The sequence below is a fragment of the Oncorhynchus masou genome, chromosome 24, assembly GCF_036934945.1.
Source record: "Oncorhynchus masou masou isolate Uvic2021 chromosome 24, UVic_Omas_1.1, whole genome shotgun sequence".
Taxonomy (NCBI): domain Eukaryota; kingdom Metazoa; phylum Chordata; class Actinopteri; order Salmoniformes; family Salmonidae; genus Oncorhynchus; species Oncorhynchus masou.
In genome coordinates, this window is record NC_088235.1 from 112,729,255 (window position 1) to 112,751,626 (window position 22,372).

The following is a 22,372-nucleotide window of genomic DNA, read 5'->3' on the forward strand; positions in this document are numbered from 1 at the left end:
ATACACGTGCTTTTTATCGACCACGATGTCAAATGAAATCGTTTTGCACTTAAAATGTCCGGTCGTACGTTGGACCAAATAAAAGTAGCATTTATGGGCGTGGGGGTGGCCAGGGGTTGTGCTGGGTGCAACATGCAGAATTCATTACAAATCCAATATATTGTAAACCTATAAATCCGTAGGAATATGGACAGACATGGTTTTGAGTTTATCTGCAACGCATTGAACCACTGAGGCAAACTGTCTGAAGAGTCACCGCGAGGCCTCAGGCGGAGGAGCCACTTACTACTAACGTTACCTGTTGCATTTCTTTTCACAGAAGTTCCGATTTTGACTTCATTCATACGCCATTGTGTTATTCATAGGTAACACGTAGTTAATCAATTGCATTTAGATGTATTGTCAAAACAATGTTAAGCAAAGGCCCAAGTCCTACACAGACAGTGTGGAGATAGAACACGGCGACTCATAATGTAGTAGACTGACTGAGATTTGGGTTAAGAGTTTGAGACCCAAGAGTGCCAACCAACCCTATGCCACAAAAAAATGCCTCAACGGAAATAATTATATCAGAAATAGAAAGGCACTAAAATATAAAACAAAAGGCATGAGGGCGATTTAAAAAAAACAACTTTTTTATAATAGTTATTTTCAACTAAAATGTTCTGTTGTATTTTAATGGACTGAGACTCTAAACCACAATAGTGCTATTTCAGTCCAAACTTCTCTCATCTCTGAAATCAACTCTCAACTGATTGAATGACAGACAGGATTCCTTGGGAAAGGAGATATTGATTTGAATGAATCAAATCGATTCGGTTTAGTCTTATGACTGATTCCTCACAAAACCCGGCCAAAAAAATACAATTATTTTGGGATTTTTATTAAATGGATTCCATAGAATAGTCCTCTGGAGGAAGAATCTAAAAGCATTATCTTTATTATTTTAAATCAAAGTTGCCATATTTTTAAATATTTTTTTTATGTGGAACTGAGAGCATTTTAACTACTTTGTCTATTTTGTATCATATCAGTCAAAAATATAAAATTACCAGTTTATGCTCCAATACAACTTTTGGATGTGTTCGTAAATTCCTTCTGGTGTGTCAGAGTGTGCTCTGGGCGTTTGTAAATTGAGCATTGTCACATTGTCTGTTTGTAAATTCAGAGCTTTTCGCTCCCGGAGCGTTCCCGAACGCATTCTGGATGATGAATTGCGTTGATCTGAACTTTCTGACCTCACAACGGCAGTAACGCACCCACGCTAACTGGCTAATGTTGGATAGCTTGCTAACTACTTCCAGACAAATGAGAGAACACCTCACTCTGACCATTTTACTCTCCCTAGCAGAGGTGGTTAGGCTGTTGTTGGTATCCAGAGCTTTGGTGACTGCAACTGTGCCATTGGCAAAAAAAATCATGAGGCTTTTTTGCTGAGTTTTACTGACACCAGCCATATTCAACGGGTGTTGAACGTTCGTAGATTCGTCAGTTACTCTGCGCTGTGGCACACTCAAACGAGAGTGCTCTGAAATCAGAGAAGATGGCCAGAGAGAATTTACGAACGCACCCTTTATAAGAGGGTTTAAAAATATATTCTATTTGACTCAAAATTCCATGACTTACAACAGTAAGACATTGTTGGCAGAATAGATGGATGCAGTTCAATGCATGACTAATATAAATTCACCAATACATTTCTTGGTAGTGCAAAAAAATGGTGAATTGGTTTGCTAGCTAGCTATGCTGAACTTACAACTATTAGATAACAGTTGTTCATCTCTTGCTTTTGTCAAGTCACTCTGGCTACTCCGATTTCAACGGACTCTCGTCTGAGTTCCAGAGTGCAGAATAACTGATGAATTTATGAATGCTCAACACCTGCTAAATATGACCGGTGTCAGTAAAAGTTGTCAAAAAAAAAGTTGTAATTTTTTTTCCAGCAGCACAGTTAGTCACGAAATAACATAAATACAGCCCAGTTAACAACCTCTGCTAGTGTGAAAAAAAAAATAATATATATATATGTATACATTTTTTTTAAACATTTTTTAAAAATTGTTTAGTGGTCAGAGTGAGGTGTTCTCTCATTTATCTGGAAGTAACTAGCAAGCTAGCCAACTTTAGACAGACTGCCGTTGTGAGGATCGCTCGGATCAACCCTACTCCTCGGGCAGAGCGTCCAGTGTGCACTCTGAACTCTCGGACAGGGAAGCGCTCTGAATTTACGAATGACTCGGAGCACACACTGACACACTGGAGGCAGTTTACCAACACACCCTTCGTTGTCAAATGTATTTGTCATCGATCAAATAGGTGGGCAATCAGGCAAGTTTCCATTCAGTTCTCAGAACGTGGTATGGGACAGGCATGCATTGGCAGGCAAGCTGAGGGTTTATCTAATGTTCCCTCGTTAGATTTTAACTCGTCTTGCTCTGGCTTGCATTAGTTGTCCATCTTGTTCTTGTGATTTAACTGCGGAAGAGAGCCTACCTTTTTTATAGTTGTTTGATCAATAGGACTGTAAAATTCCCAAATGTAAGCGGACTCCCAAGTGGTATTGACATATTTGCAGAAATCCTTCCAGGTGTATTTTGTAGATTTTGGCTAATGTGTTCTAACGATCTTAAGTCACTGTTTTAACTGCCAGTAAACACACAGTCCAGTTCAAAGTGAATGATGTGTAACAGTATAACTCTAGACCGTCCCCTCGCCCCGACCCGGGCGCGAACCACGGACCCTCTGCACACATCAACAATAGTCACCCTCGAAGCATTGTTACCCATCGCTCCACAAAAGCCACGGCCCTTGCAGAGCAAAGGGAAACCACTACTTCAAGGTCTCGGAACGAGTGACGTCACCGATTGAAACGCTATTTAGCGTGAACAGAACACCGCTAACTAAGCTAGCCGTTTCACATCCGTTACACATGTCCAACTGTTGCTATACTGCTATAGGTGGGCGGTATACCTCATTTTATGATCTACCGGTATTGATGCACGGACCGGATGGGCTTTTTACATTACCTTCTATAATGGTATTTGAATGTGTAGGTTATTAAATGTGATATGGGGCTACCAAGTGGCACTGTGGTCTAAGGTTCTGCATCCCAGTGCTACTACAGACCCTGGTTCGATTATAGGCTGTATCACAACCGTCCGTGATTGGGAGTCCCATAGGGCGGCACACAATTGGCCCAGCGTCATCCGGGGTTAGGGTTGGCCCGGGTAGCGCTCTCCGGGTTTCCACACAGACGACCATGAGACTGCTTGCGTTCAGTCTCCATGTTGATGACAATGATGCGGTTTTCAATTCTTATTATAAATCCATTGGTCTTCTATAATTTTGTTTCTTATTCCCGCAAATGGCTCGTTTTGTCTTTTCTTAGCGAGTTGGCCCTAAATCGTGTTAGCCTCTACCGCTAGTAAATGTACTGAGTCAGAGCAAACGTAACTAGCTATACAACCTGATAATACCAGCGATGGTGTCAGATGCCACTCTGGAAATGTAAACAATGCCACTTTAATAACGTTAACGTGTATCTTACACTACTCTTCTCATATGTCTATGTACGGTACCAGTATACCATCTACTGCACTTTGCCTATGCCGCTCAGTCATCGCTCATCCATATACTTATATGTACATATTCACATTCACCCCTTTAGATTTGTGTGTATTAGGTAGTTGTTGGGGAATTGTTTAATTGCTTGTTAGATATTACTACACTGTCGGAACTAGAAGCACAATCATTTCACTACACTCGCATCAACATCTGTTAACCGTGTGTATGTGACCAATACGATTTGATTTGCCCGTAAAGTATATTATGTTAAACAATATAACTTAAAATGAGTTAAATCAAAAATGGGGAAATTTGCCATATTCATGTTTTATATTTTTCAATAATCATAAAGTCATGTAAACATTTTATAAAAACAAAAATGACATCAAAATACTACTTGTATTTCCTGTTTGTTTTTTGTTTTTTTCTGGGTTTGGTGAGGAACCTTATTGATGCTATAGATAATATTAATCATGTCTCAAGTTTCTTTTTCAAATTATTGTGAGCAATCTGAACTTCTACAGAAGTTTGAGAAGGATTTGTTTTGTTTGATTATAGAGGGTAAATCAGGGCAGGCCATGATAAGGTATGTAAGATATCCTAACCATGCCTCATTGATACCTCCTACACTCTTGTCACTGTGTGATGAATGGTTGTAAAATAGTCATTTCCCATTTATTTCTCTGACATCAAGAGGCTGTGTTTAGCCAATTCATTAGACAGGGTGAAAAACAAATATTGCTATCAATTCCAGATATGACCTTTGATTTTGTGTGGGGGTTTTGTATGAGTCACCCAGAAATAACTCCAACCTTCTTAAAGTTCCAATGCAGCTGTTATATAAAAAATTAACTCTATCAAATGCTTTCTAGGTAAAAGTTAAGTAACTTACTGTGATTTGTTTAAAATTGAGAAATGGCCAAAAAGAATCACAAATAGCTTCCTTAGCAAAGAGCAATTTCTCAAGCAACAATTTCTCAAACAACTATTTTGCCAGGGCTGTCTGGGAGTTGTCTTACCGAGGAGAGTAAAATGGGAAACTGTTATTGGCTGTTATTGGCAAGAGAGGTTTGGAACCCTCTTCTTTATTCATGTTTTGAACTAATTTACCGCCTAGTGATATCACCAGGCAGGCCAAAAATTCCATCCCATCAAAACGGGCTGAAATTTCAGGTGTTCTTTTCAAACCGCTCTTACACTAAAAGGGCATGATCATTTTCACAATATTATTCCAACCTCATAGTGGGGAATACGTGTATATATATAAAACACAGGAAAGTCATGTGTTTGACTGCACTGGGCTTTTAAACATATTCAATGCAGAACCCTGATACCATAACCTTTTTTTAAGAGGTCTAGTCTCTCAAACAGACTGTTTCTCTAACTTTTTGCTGAATGTTCTTTCATATTTGATGGGTGGCAACGAAGCCTCTTACCTCTTACTGGCAACGAAGCCTCTTCTTTTATTTCCTGCAACCAACCTAGTCGTGATTGCGGTAATGTATTGTAAAAGTCCTGCCAACCCCGCAGTATAAACGTCACCTTACATCTTACAGTCTTGGGCACGTATTAACAAAATCAACATTCTATTGCTGTCTGACATCAAACTCGTCCTAATCATTTTATTAAAAACTATAAACACAAAAAATGTCAGTCTGCGTGACATCGCAGCAGCCTGGTCCAAATAGTAACGCTACATGCTCTATTTTCTGCACCTAAAACCCCATCCATTTTAAAATGTATTTAGGATAAAAGCGAATTTCTCTAAACAATGTTTTGGTTTCCGTTAGCCTGTTAGCTAATGTAGCTATCTAACAGCTCGTATTATATACCACCACATACCTGACAATGTTTTGATTTTAATATTTTATTCACCATAACAGGTAAATTTAAGACATTACAGGGTAATTATATAAAAAAAATATTTACAAATATGGTGAGCTGTTAACTTACTGTTGCGAGTGTGAAGAAATTAACGCAGGGGATTCCTGTCGGATTTAGAGCTAGCTCTCGCAACGATCGCAACAAGAGGGTCCAACTTGGCTAGCCCAACCGAAAAACGAGAAAAAAAGATGAAATGATTACCGCTTGTCCATTTTGATCCCCGTAGTCAGAGTTGATTCTAAGATAACTCAAGAAATCTGTCATTCATTTTTACGTTTTTTTTGCTGGAGAAATCTTAGTCGCGCAATCTACATCTAACTAAGATGGTTGGTGCAGCAATTTCCAATGTGCATGAAAGTGGTCTCTTGTTGAATGACAAACTTTATTGAAGAATCCCTACTGTTGACCTATCACCGACGAAGGGGCGTAGATTTCGGCTCAACTTCGGCTTGCCTCCAGGAAATTGTATGCAGCTGAAATACCCTCACTGAAGTCCAAAACAAACACAAACATCACAAAATGTAATCAATATATATATATATATGTATGTATGTATGTATGTATGTGTATGTGTATGTGTATGTGTATATATGTATGCACAAACTAGAGGTCGACCGATTATGATTTTTATCAACGCTGATACCAATTTATTGGACGACCAAAAAAAGCCGATACCGATTAATCGGACGTTTTTTATTTAAATTTTCTAATAAAAAAAGTGTTTCTTTGTAATAATGACAATTACAACAATACTGAATGAACAATTATTTTAACTTAATATAATACATCAATAAAAATAAATTTAGCCTCATAAATGATGAAACATGTTCAATTTGGTTTAAATAATGCAAAAACAAATTGTTGGAGAAGTAAAAGTGCAATATGTGCCATGTAAGAATGCTAACGTTTCAGTTCCTTGCTCAGAACATGAGAACATATGAAAGTTGGTGGTTCCTTTTAACATGAGACTTCAATATTCCCAGGTAAGAGGTTTTAGGTTGTAGTTAACCTGTTGAAACTCTAGGGGCGCAATTTCATTTTTGGATGAAAAACGTTCCCGTTTTAAACAAGATATTTTGTCACAAAAAGATGCTCGACTATGCATATAATTGATAGCTTTCGAAAGAAAACACTCTGACGTGTCCAGAACTGCAAAGATATTTTCTGTGCGTGCCCTAGAACGTGAGCTTCAGGCAAAACCAAGATGAGACGGCATCCAGGAAATTAGCAGGATTTTTGAGGCTCTGTTTTCCATTGTCTCCTTATATGGCTGTGAATGCGAGAGGAGTAAGTCTGCCCTTTCTGTCGTTTCCCCAAGGTGTCTGCAGCATTGTGACGTATTTGTAGGCATATCATTGGAAGATTGACCATAAGAGACCACATTTACCAGGTGTCCGCCCGGTGTCCTGCGCCGAAATTGGTGCGCAAAAGTCAGCTGCAAGTATTTTTCCACAGAATTCAGAGGAGAATGCAGGCTTCCACGAACGATATATCAATGAAGAGATATGTGAAAAAACACCTTGAGGATTGATTCCAAACAACGTTTGCCATGTTTCGGTCGATATTATGGAGTTAATTTGGAAAAAGTTTGACGTTGTAGGTGACTGAATTTTCGGTTCGTTTCGGGAGCCAAATGCGATGTACAAAACGGAGCGATTTCTCCTACACACAGACGCTTTTAGGAAAAACTGCGCATTTGGTATGTAACTGAGAGTCTCCTCATTGAAAACATCCGAAGCTCTTCAAAGGTAAATGATTTTATCTATTTGGTTATCTGGTTTTTGTGAAAATGTTGCGTGCTAAATGCTACTCAAAATGCTAAGCTAGCTTAGCATACTCTTACACAAATTAGTGAATTGCTATGGTTCAAAAGCATATTTTGAGAATCTGAGATGACAGTGTTGTTAAGAAAAGGCTAAGCTTGAGAGCAGGCGCATTATTTTCATTTTATTTGCTATTTTCAGAAATCGTTAACGTTGCGTTATGCTAATGAGCCTGAGGCTTTAGTCACGATCCCGGATCCGGGATGGGGAGATTCAAGAGGTTAATATAGTATTTATAGGACTATTTCTCTCTCTGCCATTTGTGTTTCATTAACCTTTGACTATTGGATGTTCTTAAAGGCACTTTAGTATTGCCAGTGTAACAGTATAGTTTCCTTCCCTCTCCTCGCCCCTACCTGGGCTCGAACCAGGAACACATCGACAACAGCCACACTCGAAGCAGCATTACCCATCGCTCCACAAAAGCTGCAGGGGGAATAACTACTCCAAATCTAAAAGCGAGTGACGTTTGAAACAGTATTAGCGCACACCCAGCTAACTAGCTAGCCATTTCACATTGGTTACACCAGCCATTAGGCTGATAGCCTTGAAGTCATAAACGGCGCCGTGCTTGCGAAGAGCTGCTGGCAAAACGCACAAAAGTAATGTTTGAATGAATGCTTACGAGCCTGCTGCTGCCTACCATCGCTCAGACTGCTCAATCAAATCAGACTTAATTATAACATAATAACACACAGAAAAACGAGTCTTTGGTCATTAATATGGTTGAATCCGAAAACTATCGTTTCGAAAACAAAACGTTTATTTCAGTGAAATATGGAACCGTTCGGTATTTTATCTAACGGGTGGCATCCCTAAGTCTAAATATTCTTGTTACATTGCACAACCTTGAATGTTATGTCATAATTATGTAAAATTCTGGCAAACTATTTCGCAATGAGCCAGGCTGCCCAAACTGTTGCATATACCATGACACAATTTCACCTAGTTAATATTGTCTGCTAACCTGGATTTATTTTAGCTAAATATGCAGGTTTAAAAAATATATACTTCTGTGTATTGATTTTAAGAAAGGCATTGGTGTTTATGGTTAGGTACAGTCGTCCAACGTTTGCTTTTTTTCAGGTTTGCACTTTTGTTAAATCATCCCCCAGCGTTGCATCGATTATATGCAATGCAGGACACGCGAGATAAACTAGTAATATCATCAACCATGTGTAGTTATAACTAGTGATTATGATTGATTGATTTTTATAGGATAAGTTTAATGCTAGCTAGAAACTTACCTTGGCTTCTACTGCATTCGCGTAACAGGAAGGCTCCTCGTGGAGTGCAATGAGAGGCAGGTGTTTAGAGCGTTGGACTTGTTAACTGTAAGGTTGCAAGATTGGATCACCCAAACTGACAATGTGAAAATCTGTCGTTCTGCCTCTGAACAAGGCAGTTATCCCACCGTTCCTAGGCCGTCATTGAAAATAAGAATGTGTTCTTAACTGACTTGCCAAGTTAAAGTATACATTTCTTTTTTAAATCGGCAAAATCGGCGCCCAAAAACACAGATTTTCCGATTGTAATAAACTTGAAATCGGCCATTCCGATGAATCAGTTGACCTCTAGCACACTCTACCGACCTGTTTCAGCTGGGACCCCTTTAGCCTCTGGAATCCCAATGTTAGCCATGCTAACAAGTACATGTACAATGCTAGAATGCTAACGAAATGCAAACCTTTTTACAGTTTCCGATCTAAACTATTTGCAAAAATTCTACTCCCAGTTTGCTGCACGGACAAAACAAATATTAGACGGCAATGCTCTTGATCCCGGAGGGGATCCTCTGCTGGTAGAAACAAATAGTTTAGGTCGGAGACTGTAAAAAGGTTTGCATTTCGTTAGCATTCTAGCATTGTACATGTACTTGTTATCCCGGAGGAGATCCTCTGATGTTAGGCTTTGAAGTGGAGCTTGGTTTTTGGAATACGTTAACATTTTAGACAGTCAACTTAATAGTTATAAGATATCTAGCCGGTAAACATTTAGTTGTGAATTCCGTACTGTAACTAGATCACTTGGTGTGTGCTGCACAACAGTGAGTGACTCGCAAGGCCCTGGTCTCTCGTCGTTGTGTACTTGTAAATAAACACTACTGGTAAGCTTCATAATGAAAACTGTGGCAGGTGAAATGAAGAAAGCCATCTTTATCTCCTAACGTATTGCACACGTTGACTGCAGGTATTTACTTAAAGTAACAACAAAATTTCCAAAAACCCAGATACCCCAATGTATATGGTACACTGCCCAAGTCTAATAAACATTGGCCAATACATTTTCACCCTATTTTTTTTTTTCTTTCTTCAGTGGTAAACAGTTTGACATGTTGATTTGACCACTGCATCAAACATACTTGTATCATTTTGTTGTCAAGCAGAGATGCCACCTGCCTGAGACTGATTTTATCCTGAGGCCCGAAGATCATTCTAGAAGCCCATTTACATTAGATGAGACTGATTTATCCTGAAGATCCTTCATTCTAGAAGCCCATTTACATTAGATCCTTCATTCTAGAAGCCCATTTACATTAGATCCTTCATTCTAGAAGCCCATTTACATTAGATCCTTCATTCTAGAAGCCCATTTACATTAGATCCTTCATTCTAGAAGCCCATTTACATTAGATCCTTCATTCTAGAAGCCCATTTACATTAGATCCTTCATTCTAGAAGCCCATTTACATTAGATCCTTCATTCTAGAAGCCCATTTACATTAGCTGCCGCCTTTTGCAGCACACCACAGATTTGAAACTTTTCTATTTACTTTATCCTTAACTTGAACTGTTCTGAATGTCTGTTTCTGCAGGAGTGAGTGACCCAGTGGGCTGGTTGGTTGTGAGGGGCGTCCTTAACTTGAACTGTTCTGAATGTCTGTTTCTGCAGGAGTGAGTGACCCAGTGGGCTGGTTGGTTGTGAGGGGCGTCCTTAACTTGAACTGTTCTGAATGTCTTTCTGCAGGAGTGAGTGACCCAGTGGGCTGGTTGGTGTGAGGGGAGAGCAGCAGCTATGGGTGAAATGGAGGGCTCCTACAGGGCCATACAGACCCCTGGCACCCGGCTGGGAGCCCAGTTCAATGCTGGGATCAGTACCTTGGAGCCGGGCCAGAGCCTCAGTGATGCCTTGGGCCCCGGGGGTAGGAGCCCAGGCAGAGGACTACAGCTCAGGGTCCAGGGCCTGGACGACTCCCAGGAGTTTTACGACTTGGAGGTGAGTTGCCCATAGAATGACTAATTCACGTTGCGGTCATGCTAGTTCTTGACGACTCTTTATTGATCTTCAGAGGGGGTAGTTGGATGCCACTTGTAGAACAGATCCACACAGCTTAATTATATGGTCATAATTAAATCGAACGCATATTTTGTTACATTTACGGGGAGATCAAAATGCAATGCACGTCTTCCTGTTGGTCAGAAAAAATCCCATTGCAACAGTATCTTTCCTAATTTGTCAAGTAACAGAAGCCGTTCTGTAGCAGAGGCACAACGTCAGAGCACGTCGTTCCCAAGTCCCTGACTCGGGTGGTGACAGCTGCCACATGGCTTTGGTCCACAAATCCCTTCCCCACCCCCCCTTTAAGACCGCTTACTGTTGGGATGCCCTGGTGTTACTTCAGTCTGATTAACACTATAGAGTTCAGCTGTACTGGGATGCCCTGGTTTTTACTGTATTCTGTTTTACACTATGGAGCTGGGATGACCCTGTTACTGTATTCTGCTATACACTATGGAGCTGGGATGACCCTGGTGTTACTGTATTCTGCTATACACTATGGAGCTGGTATGACCCTGGTGTTACTGTATTCTGCTATACACTATGGAGCTGGGATGACCCTGGTGTTACTGTATTCTGCTATACACTATGGAGCTGGGATGACCCTGGTGTTACTGTATTCTGCTATACACTATGGAGCTGGGATGCCCTGGTGTTACTGTATTCTGCTATACACTATGGAGCTGGGATGACCCTGGTGTTACTGTATTCTGCTATACACTATGGAGCTGGGATGCCCTGGTGTTACTGTATTCTGCTATACACTATGGAGCTGGGATGCCCTGGTGTTACTGTATTCTGCTATACACTATGGAGCTGGGATGACCCTGGTGTTACTGTATTCTGCTATACACTATGGAGCTGGGATGACCCTGGTGTTACTGTATTCTGCTATACACTATGGAGCTGGGATGACCCTGGTGTTACTGTATTCTGTTTTACACTATGGAGCTGGGATGACCCTGGTGTTACTGTATTCTGTATTACACTATGGAGCTGGGATGACCCTGGTGTTACTGTATTCTGCTATACACTATGGAGCTGGGATGACCCTGGTGTTACTGTATTCTGCTATACACTATGGAGCTGGGATGCCCTGGTGTTACTGTATTCTGCTATACACTATGGAGCTGGGATGACCCTGGTGTTACTGTATTCTGCTATACACTATGGAGCTGGGATGCCCTGGTGTTACTGTATTCTGTATTACACTATGGAGCTGGGATGACCCTGGTGTTACTGTATTCTGCTATACACTATGGAGCTGGGATGACCCTGGTGTTACTGTATTCTGCTATACACTATGGAGCTGGGATGCCCTGGTGTTACTGTATTCTGCTATACACTATGGAGCTGGGATGACCCTGGTGTTACTGTATTCTGCTATACACTATGGAGCAGGGATGACCCTGGTGTTACTGTATTCTGCTATACACTATGGAGCTGGGATGACCCTGGTGTTACTGTATTCTGCTATACACTATGGAGCTGGGATGACCCTGGTGTTACTGTATTCTGCTATACACTATGGAGCTGGGATGACCCTGGTGTTACTGTATTCTGCTATACACTATGGAGCTGGGATGACCCTGGTGTTACTGTATTCTGCTATACACTATGGAGCTGGGATGACCCTGGTGTTACTGTATTCTGCTATACACTATGGAGCTGGGATGACCCTGGTGTTACTGTATTCTGCTATACACTATGGAGCTGGGATGACCCTGGTGTTACTGTATTCTGCTATACACTATGGAGCTGGGATGACCCTGGTGTTACTGTATTCTGCTATACACTATGGAGCTGGGATGACCCTGGTGTTACTGTATTCTGCTATACACTATGGAGCTGGGATGACCCTGGTGTTACTGTATTCTGCTATACACTATGGAGCTGGGATGACCCTGGTGTTACTGTATTCTGCTATACACTATGGAGCTGGGATGACCCTGGTGTTACTGTATTCTGCTATACACTATGGAGCTGGGATGACCCTGGTGTTACTGTATTCTGCTATACACTATGGAGCTGGGATGACCCTGGTGTTACTGTATTCTGCTATACACTATGGAGCTGGGATGACCCTGGTGTTACTGTATTCTGTTACTTTTAATGCTACTGTTACTCACTATTGTCCCTACTGTGGCTGTGATCTATGCCTCGCTTCCCTGTGGTTTGGCTGTTTGGTGTAGCCCGGTCAGTGAGGTGTGGTCATGACTGCAATATGATGGCCACATTGCCTTACCCGTTCCTTTCCACCTGACCAAGACATCTATCCTTCCTGTGCTTTGATGTTCCTCCAGTCTGTGCTGACTCCTCTTCTCTCTGGCTCGTAGTCAGGTCACAGCACACTGTCAAGTTGAGCAGACAACGACTTCAATTAGGCCTCTCCCAAATACTGTCAGGAAAACTGTAAATCACTATGGAGAGATGGAAGAGAGAGAGAGGGAGCATGTGTTTGTCACTCTTCTTTACACGTGCGAGCACGGTTTTATAGTTCACACACAAGACTATGGCTATGAGGCAATGCCATAGCTGTATATTTGAGGAGTTGGGGTGTTCTACTAAAGAGGTTTTGTTTTTGTTAGTCCTTTTGTCACTCAAGACACATGACTTTAGCTCCATATGGTTTTTCTAGCCTGTAACCCCAGAGGTGCTAGTGGTAGGCCAGCATTTTGATCATGGGGGGGGGGGGGACACACTGGCCTTTGACCCTGACAATAGTCAAGGCCACCACTGAAATCTAATGCATGGTTACTCTCAAGTGTCTCCTACTCAAGCTACTGGTTATTAAAATGAACTCTGGCTAAGGGAGCTTTACCCTGCTAATTATACCAGGACATAATAGAAATAATAATAGATTGGGTTCTGATGGACTGGCTCTTAGGCCTTACATAATGATTTGCTGCTGTCTTGCATAATGTTTTCGCTCCCCACTTGTCTTGTATTTGTGACTGGCTTGCTGTCTGTCTATCTTCTGCCTGCCTGTCTACCTGGGTGGCTGATTTTAGCTGGCTCTGCCTGTCTGGCTGGCTTGGTGGTTGGTTGGGCTGGCTGTCTCTCTGGTTTGGCGTGTGCAGGACCTCATTCACTAGGCTAATAGGAAGTGATGAGGAAGTCACTACATCACGCCACGTTTCCTGCTCTCTGGAGGGAGAAAATCCATCCAAGCAGAGTTTCCACTATGAATTCACACTGAAGGACTCTGAGTCGGTTACCACTAGGGCTGTTGCAGTGACCATATTACCTGCCACACTGGCGGTCACGAATCTTGAAGGCAGTCAAATTCCACGTGACTTTTTATTCACCATAATTAGGCTTCTCCAAGCTCTGATGCTGTTGATGGTCATTAGTAGCCAACCAAACTTGCTAACTGCCTGATACAGCCAGTGTCTGATTCAATTTGCGATTACATTTTCATTGATGTCAAACACGTTTTGAGAGCCCGTGAGCTCATGTTGCGCAACATTTCTATAGGCTATGCAATTATGAGAGAGAAGAGAGTGATGGCCTCTATTAAAAAGAGGAGGATCCCCATCAGCTTTCAATGGGCTAGGTCTACTATATATTTATTTATCAACGTTCCTAATATTAAGCAATGTGCTTATCTTTACAACAGGAGTATAGCCTACCTGGCTGGCATGAAAATGAACCATGGGAAAGCATCCTCCATTCACTATTTTTAAGTGGATAGATGACAGGTATTTATTTGTCTCTGTTTTGAGACGTGTGCATGATAATGTTATAAATCAAATATTACATATTTGGCCAAACTGATTAATCTGGGGGAGAACCCAATGCTCACTCTGACAGACCTCCAGAGTTCCTCTGTGGAGTTGGGAGAACCTTCCAAAAGGACAATCATCTCTGCAGCACTCCACCAATCAGGCCTTTTTATGGTAGAGTGGCTTGAAGGAAGCCACTGCTCAGTAAAAGGCACATGACAGCCCACTTGGAGTTTGCCAAAAGGCACCTAAAGGAATCTCAGACCATGAGAAACAAGATTCTCTGGTTTGGTGAAACCAAGATTAAACTCTTTCGCCTGAATGTCAAGCATGTGGAGGAAACCTGCCACCATCCCTATGGTGAAGCATGGAGGTGGTAACATGCTGTGGGGATGTTTTTCAGTAGGATACTTGGGAGACAAGTCAGGATTGAGGGGAAAGGTGTTTGGTGAAAAATTTCTCCATAAAAATGCACCTTTTTGTAATAAAAGCATTACAGCATAATCACATTTTAAGCTAATTTGAGAATGGTGTTTTCACACATGTATTTGTTGGAACATTCACACTTGTGCTGTGTACGCATTGCTGCGCTTATGTGAAGAAATAGCTTAATGGTTAATCAATTTTTAATCTAAACATTTTTGATCTGTTGCATCAGTGTCAGCTTACTTGTTTTAAAAAAACGAACATTTTTTTATGCTAGTGGTTGTATTAATTTGGAATCTATCGTATCCCACAACTGTCCCAGACTGTTTGGCATATTTATTTCTCACACAGAATAGAATAGATTGACTTTTGTACAATGAGGGATAGTAGATTGACATAGACTAGTGTTTTTGCTGTTCTTTAGGCCTACTCATCTTGTTGGATGACAAAGTAAATGTGGACAGTTTTTCCAATATCTTCAATATGCACCTCCAGAATTCAATAAGGACGGGCGCTGTTGCGTACTCGGTCTGTCTTCACTTGTAGCCTGTGAGAAAGAGTCGATCACATGACGGGCATTGGCTAATAAGAGTTGAGATATCTGAGAGATCCATGGAGTGAGAGGTGCTTTGGTGCTCGCAGCTAGTAGAAGGGAATTATAATTATTATATTCAACCCAAGGCACAATGGCCACTGGCTGCTAAAGGCATGGATTTTTTTTTTTTTGGGGGGGGGGGGGGCGGCATTATGGCCACACAAAGGGGATGCCGTTGGGAAATTGGAGGCATTATAAAGTTCTTGTCAAAGTGTGAATGAGAGACTGATTAAGTGTGTGCAAACGGCTCAAAAAGACCGATGCAGAGGTCATGTTTTCCATTGAACTTTCTTCAAGTTGTTAGTTGCATCATGCAGCCTTACAATATATTAAACGTTCCACAAAACATAAAGCCCAATGTTTGTATCACAGCTAAAGTTGCATAAATAACTCTAAATTAAGCATATAAGGTTACCTATTTCTTCGTTAACCGCTCAATACAGACTAGCTGCATGTGTGCACTCCCTCATCGTTTGGCGACAATATCCTTGACAGTTTATTCAGCTGTGTTCAATTGTATTCTTCATACTATAAAATAATGCCATGTCATTCTAACCAAATCTTTTCATGGGGACACTGCTGAGACAATATAACAACCATGTCCCAGATTATATATTGTTATTGAACCAGTATTTAACTAGGCAAGTCGGTTAAGAAAATAATCTTATTTACATCAAAGGCCTACCCCGGGCAAACCCTCCACTAACCCTTAAGAACAAAATCTTATTTACATCAACGGCCTACCCCGGGCAAACCCTCCACTAACCCTTAAGAACAAAATCTTATTTACATCAACGGCCAACCCTGGGCAAACCCTCCACTAACCCTTAAGAACAAAATCTTATTTACATCAACGGCCTACCCCGGGCAAACCCTCCACTAACCCGGACAATGCTGGGCCAATTGTGTGCAGCCCTATTGGGACTCCCAATCACAGCCTGTTGTGATACAGCCTGGATTTGTCAATTATGTCTGAGTGTTGGTAGTGTTCCCCTGTCTATCTGTAAATGGGGTGGGGTCTTGTTTGCTTAATATAAGGAATTTAAAATAATTTTTTACTTTTGATACTTTATGTTATAGCTATTACATATGAATTTTCTTTTGATACTATTTCAAACCAAATACTATTAGTCAAGTATTATTTTACTCGGTGACTTTTACTTGAGCCATTTTCTATTAGGGTATCTTTACTCAAGTATAACAATTGGGTATTCCCCCCCCCACCTCTCTATCTGCTCAGTGACATGGGGTGGGATACTAAGCTCTCGAAGACAGAATGTCCCGCTCTAAAAGTGTAGTTAATTCTTCTAAACTTGTAGTTTCCTAACGTGCCATTGACTTTCATTTAAGATAGCTGGCTGATGTGTTTTTTTGTAGTAGAAATACATAATTCCATGTTTCTAGAACTGTATATGGAGTAATGATTTATCAGAAAGTAGGTATATACCATGCATTTCCTCGTTGACTAATAATTCATATAAATCTAGATTTGTGCTTTTTTTTGTTGCCGATTTAAAACATTACCGATGAGGATATGATGAACACTGCTTTAATACTCTACTCTTTATAGCTACTATGGCTTGTAATTTTAATCTTGCTTGAAATTTTCCCATGTGGACTTTGTGCATAAATAGATACTAAATTGCAGTGTTTGATGTTTCAAATTGCTGTGCCCTTCAACAAACTGCCATCCTCCACAAATCCAACCAGTGCTTTGATGTTCTGAGTACTGCCTCTGGTCTGGTCCACAGCTGCAGGTAGCTGGTATGGTCAATGTCAGCACAGTCACACATTAGCCTGTATGGTTCTTGTCCAGGGCTCCAGGCCCCTCCTACACCTAGAGCAACAGGAGAAAGCCCATCCTTGTGGTGTCTGGCCAGGAAGGCAGGGCAGGGAACACAGGGTTCTTTTATCCAGCCAGCCCCTCTCTTTACTGACCTCCACTTCTCAGCTCTCTACTCCAACTCACCATGCAAGTAGGGGGCGAAGGGGTGGGCTGTGGAACCAAGCGGTGTGAGAATGCGGGACTGGAGAGGGGAGGTGGGGTAGACAGGGCTAGCTCTGCATGCGGGAGGGACAGGGGGGTGGGGTAGATGGGTCAAGCTCAGCAACTGGGACTGGAAAGGGACGGGAGGGACAGGGAGGTGGGGTAGACAAGGCTACCTCAGCAACTGGGGCGGGAGAGACAGGGAGGTGGGGTAGACAGGACTAGCTCAATGTTAGCAAACAAGTACATAAATAGTGAGGTTGACATCCAAGTGGGGGACTCAGAGGAGGGGGTGGAGAGAGGGGCAGCCTTTGTTTTTTTTTTTTAAAGACCAGTTGTGTCTTGAGTTTGGGGCCATAGAGAAAGGGGGGGAGGGGATGAACTCAAGAGTGAAGCTGCTTAGAGAAGCACCACAGGACTTGTTGCCAAGGAATTTCAACAACTGATCATTTAAATTTTTAACCCGTTCAGTGACAGTCTCAGCCCGGAGAGGAGAGGCTGTTCCAGTATTGATTTCATGAGTTTCTTGTTCTGTGAAACCAGCAGAAGTTTATTTAGGACATGCAGTATGTGTTGGTAGAAAGTGGAACTCATAGTATATAAAAGCACGTATTGTGAGTCACATGAAGATTCTGCTTGAGTTGTTTAATCTGCTTTGTTCCAATTTTTTATTTGAGTTCAGTTTACCCATGTTTTGCTTAATCATGAACTGCTGAAGGGTGATGCAGGGTAGCCTAGTGGTTAGAGCGTTGGACTAGTAACCGAAAGGTTGCAAGTTCGAATCCCCGCGCTGACAAGGTACAAATCTGTCGTTCTGCCCCTAAACAGGCAGTTAACCCACTGTTCCTAGGCCGTCATTGAAAATAAGAATTTGTTCTTAACTGACCTGCCTGGTTAAATAAAGGTAAAAAAAAAAAAATGCAATTGAAGCTCTGAATTTTATGGAACCTTCCCCTGGCATGACAAGCCTCCCTGTCCCGCATGCTGAGCTAGCCCCATCTACCCCACCTCCCTGTCCCGCATGCTAAAAGAGCCCCGTCTACCCCACCTCCCTGTCCCGCATGCTAAAATAGCCCCGTCTACCTCCCCTCTCCTCTCCAGTCCAGCATGCTTGACTTGTGGTTTTCAGAACAGGGATATCACAATGTCAGGATTAAAGGGATACCTTTGTACATTGGGATTTGGGGTAATTTCCTAATTGCCCAGAGAAAGACCAACTTATGGATACCTCCTCCTCATCCCCCACTTTGTACTCCAAGTATATATTAAATCATAATTTGATTTTAACGTTAGGTTTTATTTTTATTTATGGATTTTCAAAACTAATTTTTTTTCCTCCAAACTATTTATTGAATTCATCCGCTGTGACGGTGGGCGCAAGGTTAGCCTGCGCATGAGTGTCAACACAGCTGGCTTGCTGAGACATCGGGACAGCGGCGGTAATGAACGTGTTTGCTAGATATCAAGTAAGCTAAGTGTGGGACGAGGACATCAACAGACTGCCATTGCGCTTCCAAATCAATATTTTTACTTCGCAACTGTGTAGATCGTTGACACTGCTGGAATTATTTTTCAAGCAATTAGCTAGCTTACATTAGCTACGTGGACTAGCTAGATACTTGTTAAATGTGATGAGACTTGTCACATTGACGTACTGGGTGTGCTCTAAAAACTTGAAAAAACAAACTCAAACAAGTGGCCGGCAACAATCTTTCACAAACTTCCATTGAATTATCCAGACTGATTTAAAAAATAAATAATTAAGTATGGCTAGTTTCCCTGAATATAACACTCCTCGGAGCTCGTAACATTAGCTAGTTTGCGGCGCTATTTTATATGTATTTTTTACCGGGGGATTATTTTAAGAGGATGGAACTGACGAGCGTTGAGACTCTTCCCCCCCCCCCCCTCCCCCTCCAGGGTTACAGTGGTCCCACCATTGGTGTTCTACGCACATCGAACAAAGCGGTGTGGGGTTAAGTGTTACGATTATCTAACATTTTGATTTAATAGTAGCTGGCTGTTCTCATGATAATGTGATTAGGCTGTCCGTGTCATCTGCAGCATCTGCGTGTGAATGCCCTCCTCTCAACGACCAAGAATAACTGAGTACAATTTATGTTCTTATTTTTCAGAGTAAATAACCCCAAAAATAATGTCATATGTGCTGTATGTAATGTCCGTGTGTTTAGATTGTATTCACTGGTTTCTTCTCTTTCCTCATTTGAGCCACTCAAAGATTCAATGTTGTTTATCCAAAACAAGCAAAACAGTGGATTGTGTGGCCAGCATATCAGCTCACCACTTAAAGATTTAGGGATGCCTGATGGAGAGTACTCTGCTTGGACAAATACTGGGAGCCCAAAATCCTGTCCAAGAGGTGGTCGGTCGTCTGGCTGCCAACTTTACCCCCGTTCCAAAAACCTAGCAAGGAGGTCTGCAGCGACGTGGTTCAAGGACACCCCTAACTCACCCACTATCCATGAACATGGTCCTACTACCTAATACAAACACTCATGTGACATCAGTCGTTAGCTTCTGGTTATTATCACACTGTCTTGTCTATGGTATATTTACGGGCATTGATAATGTAAATGGTCTTTTCCGGTTCATGGATGATCGTGTTGTTACATACTGTAGGTCTATGCTGTGTTTGATTGGCTTTTACCAATCTGTTATATTGACCTTCAGTATTCAGAATGCTATTGATCTGTTGTTGTATTCACATATTGCTGATCTAATACAATACACTACCATGTGGCACACTAATGAATCACTAGTAGCAGATGGTACTACCATGTGGCACACTAATGAATCACTAGTAGCAGATGGTACTACCATGTGGCACACTAATGAATCACTAGTAGCAGATGGTAGTACCATCTGTTTGTTACCATGTGGCACACTAATGAATCACTAGTAGCAGATGGTACTACCATGTGGCACACTAATGAATCACTAGTAGCAGATGGTAGTACCATCTGTTTGTTACCATGTGGCACACTAATGAATCACTAGTAGCAGATGGTACTACCATGTGGCACACTAATGAATCACTAGTAGCAGATGGTAGTACCATCTGTTTGTTACCATGTGGCACACTAATGAATCACTAGTAGCAGATGGTACTACCATGTGGCACACTAATGAATCACTAGTAGCAGATGGTAGTACCATATGTTTGTTACCATGTGGCACACAAATGAATCACTAGTCGCAGATGGTAACGAACAGATGGTACTGTCTCTAATGGTATTTATTACAGTGATGTCTGACTGTGAAGCTAAGTCACCGTTGTGTAATTACAACCGGCCCATTGCATCCTCTGCCTCCTTGAATACCATGTAGACTCCTGTCGGCGAGAGGGACATTAGTGGTGTGAGTGGCTAGTGGCTCAAACGACACATGAAGGCAAGACTCTTCTGTTCCCTCGTCCTTATCTATCTCCCTTCACTGCCCACTCCAACACCAGTCCTTCTGCAACCGGCCTGTATTGACTGAGAACAGATGTTTTATTTGTTACTGTGTTCTGGGACAAACAGCCACTTACTCAACAGACAGCTGCCCGTTCTGTCCAGCCGATATGGACTGCTTCTTGCAGTTTATATTGGGGATGTGGACGAATGTGTTTAAACTCCAGGATTGATGAGCGGGAGAAATGTTCTCTGGGATTGTTAGTCTCTGGGTGAGCTGCTTTCTTCACTGTAGATATCAAGCCCTCCGATCGATGGCAGTCACAAGTCCCACTCTGTGCAGCACGAAAACATGTTGTTTTACAAATGGTTGCCATTTCCCACAGTTGCGCCATCACTCCCCCTCCCAGACATGGCCCTCGTCGCTGCTCCTGTAAGCTCGTCTACCGTTTCCTCTGATTCAGCCTCCCTCCGTGCTCGTTAATTCCGGCTCTAATAAATATATCTCTGAATAAAAACGCTCTTCTCCCTCAGTCCGACATATCTTTAATAAAGGTTACGATGATTTACAAATAATAAACAAACAAGCTACTAGAGTACCAACAGCTGAATGCCTTCTGGGAGTTTTATTTACAAAACCATACCAAGTCTCACAGGAAGAGAGTGCAGGCAGAACCCAACGTTGTCCCGAGATGAGGAAGTTGCTCAATCTCCTTTCTTACGATTATCAGTAAAAAAAAAAGTCATATTTTATTTATTTATTTTACCTTTAGTTAACCAGGCTAGTCAGTTAAGAACAAATTCTTATTTTCAATGACAGCCTGGGAACAGTAGGTTAACTGCCTGTTCAAGGGCAGAACGACAGATATGTACCTTGTCAGCTCGGGGGTTTGAACTCGCAACCTTCCGGTTACTAGTCCAACGATCTAACCACTAGGCTACCCTGTCGCCCCAGGGTAGCCTAGTTATGTATAGCTATAGTTATGTATAGCTTTGTAACACTATCAATGACCAACCATCCATCTTTGGAGTAGTTAGGTCATGGTGTCCCATAGGGGTGAGCATTTTGGTTTTTGCCCTAACACTACACAGCTGATTTCATATAATCAACTAATCATCAATCTTTTGATCATTTGAATCAGCTGTGTAGTGGTAGAGAAAAATACTAAAAGGTAGACCCCTCAAGGTCCTGACAGTGTCATTACATGTAGTGATATTTGGGGAGGCCAGCAGAGTGGAACAGAAGGGTTAGGGAAGGCAGGCAGGTAAATCTAATCTCTTCCCCTGATCCTGATTAGCGCTAGTTAGCTAACCATCACACTGTTACCTGCTGACAACTCTCTCTAGTTAGCTAACCATCACACTGTTACCGGCTGACACAGACTCTCTCTAGTTAGCTAACCATCACACTGTTACCTGCTGACAACTCTCTCTAGTTAGCTAACCATCACACTGTTACCTGCTGACAACTCTCTCTAGTTAGCTAACCATCACACTGTTACCGGCTGACACAGACTCTCTCTAGTTAGCTAACCATCCCACTGTTACCGGCTGACAACTCTCTCTAGTTAGCTAACCATCTCACTGTTACCGGCTGACAACTCTCTCTAGTTAGCTAACCATCCCACTGTTACCGGCTGACACAGACTCTCTCTAGTTAGCTAACCATCCCACTG

At 41.9% G+C, this 22,372-nt stretch overlaps 1 protein-coding gene across 7 annotated transcripts in view; it reads left to right on the plus strand.

Moving 5' to 3' along the window:
* Positions 1 to 22,372, plus strand: part of farp2 (FERM, RhoGEF and pleckstrin domain protein 2) — a 107,672-nt gene that overhangs the window by 4,477 nt on the left and 80,823 nt on the right. For all 7 annotated transcript variants that reach the window (XM_064936173.1, XM_064936176.1, XM_064936178.1 and 4 more), the window contains exon 2: positions 10,239 to 10,487. In XM_064936173.1, the coding sequence (XP_064792245.1) occupies positions 10,287 to 10,487 (201 nt within the window). In that variant the 5' untranslated portion in view covers positions 10,239 to 10,286. The remainder of the gene's footprint in view (positions 1 to 10,238; positions 10,488 to 22,372) is intronic.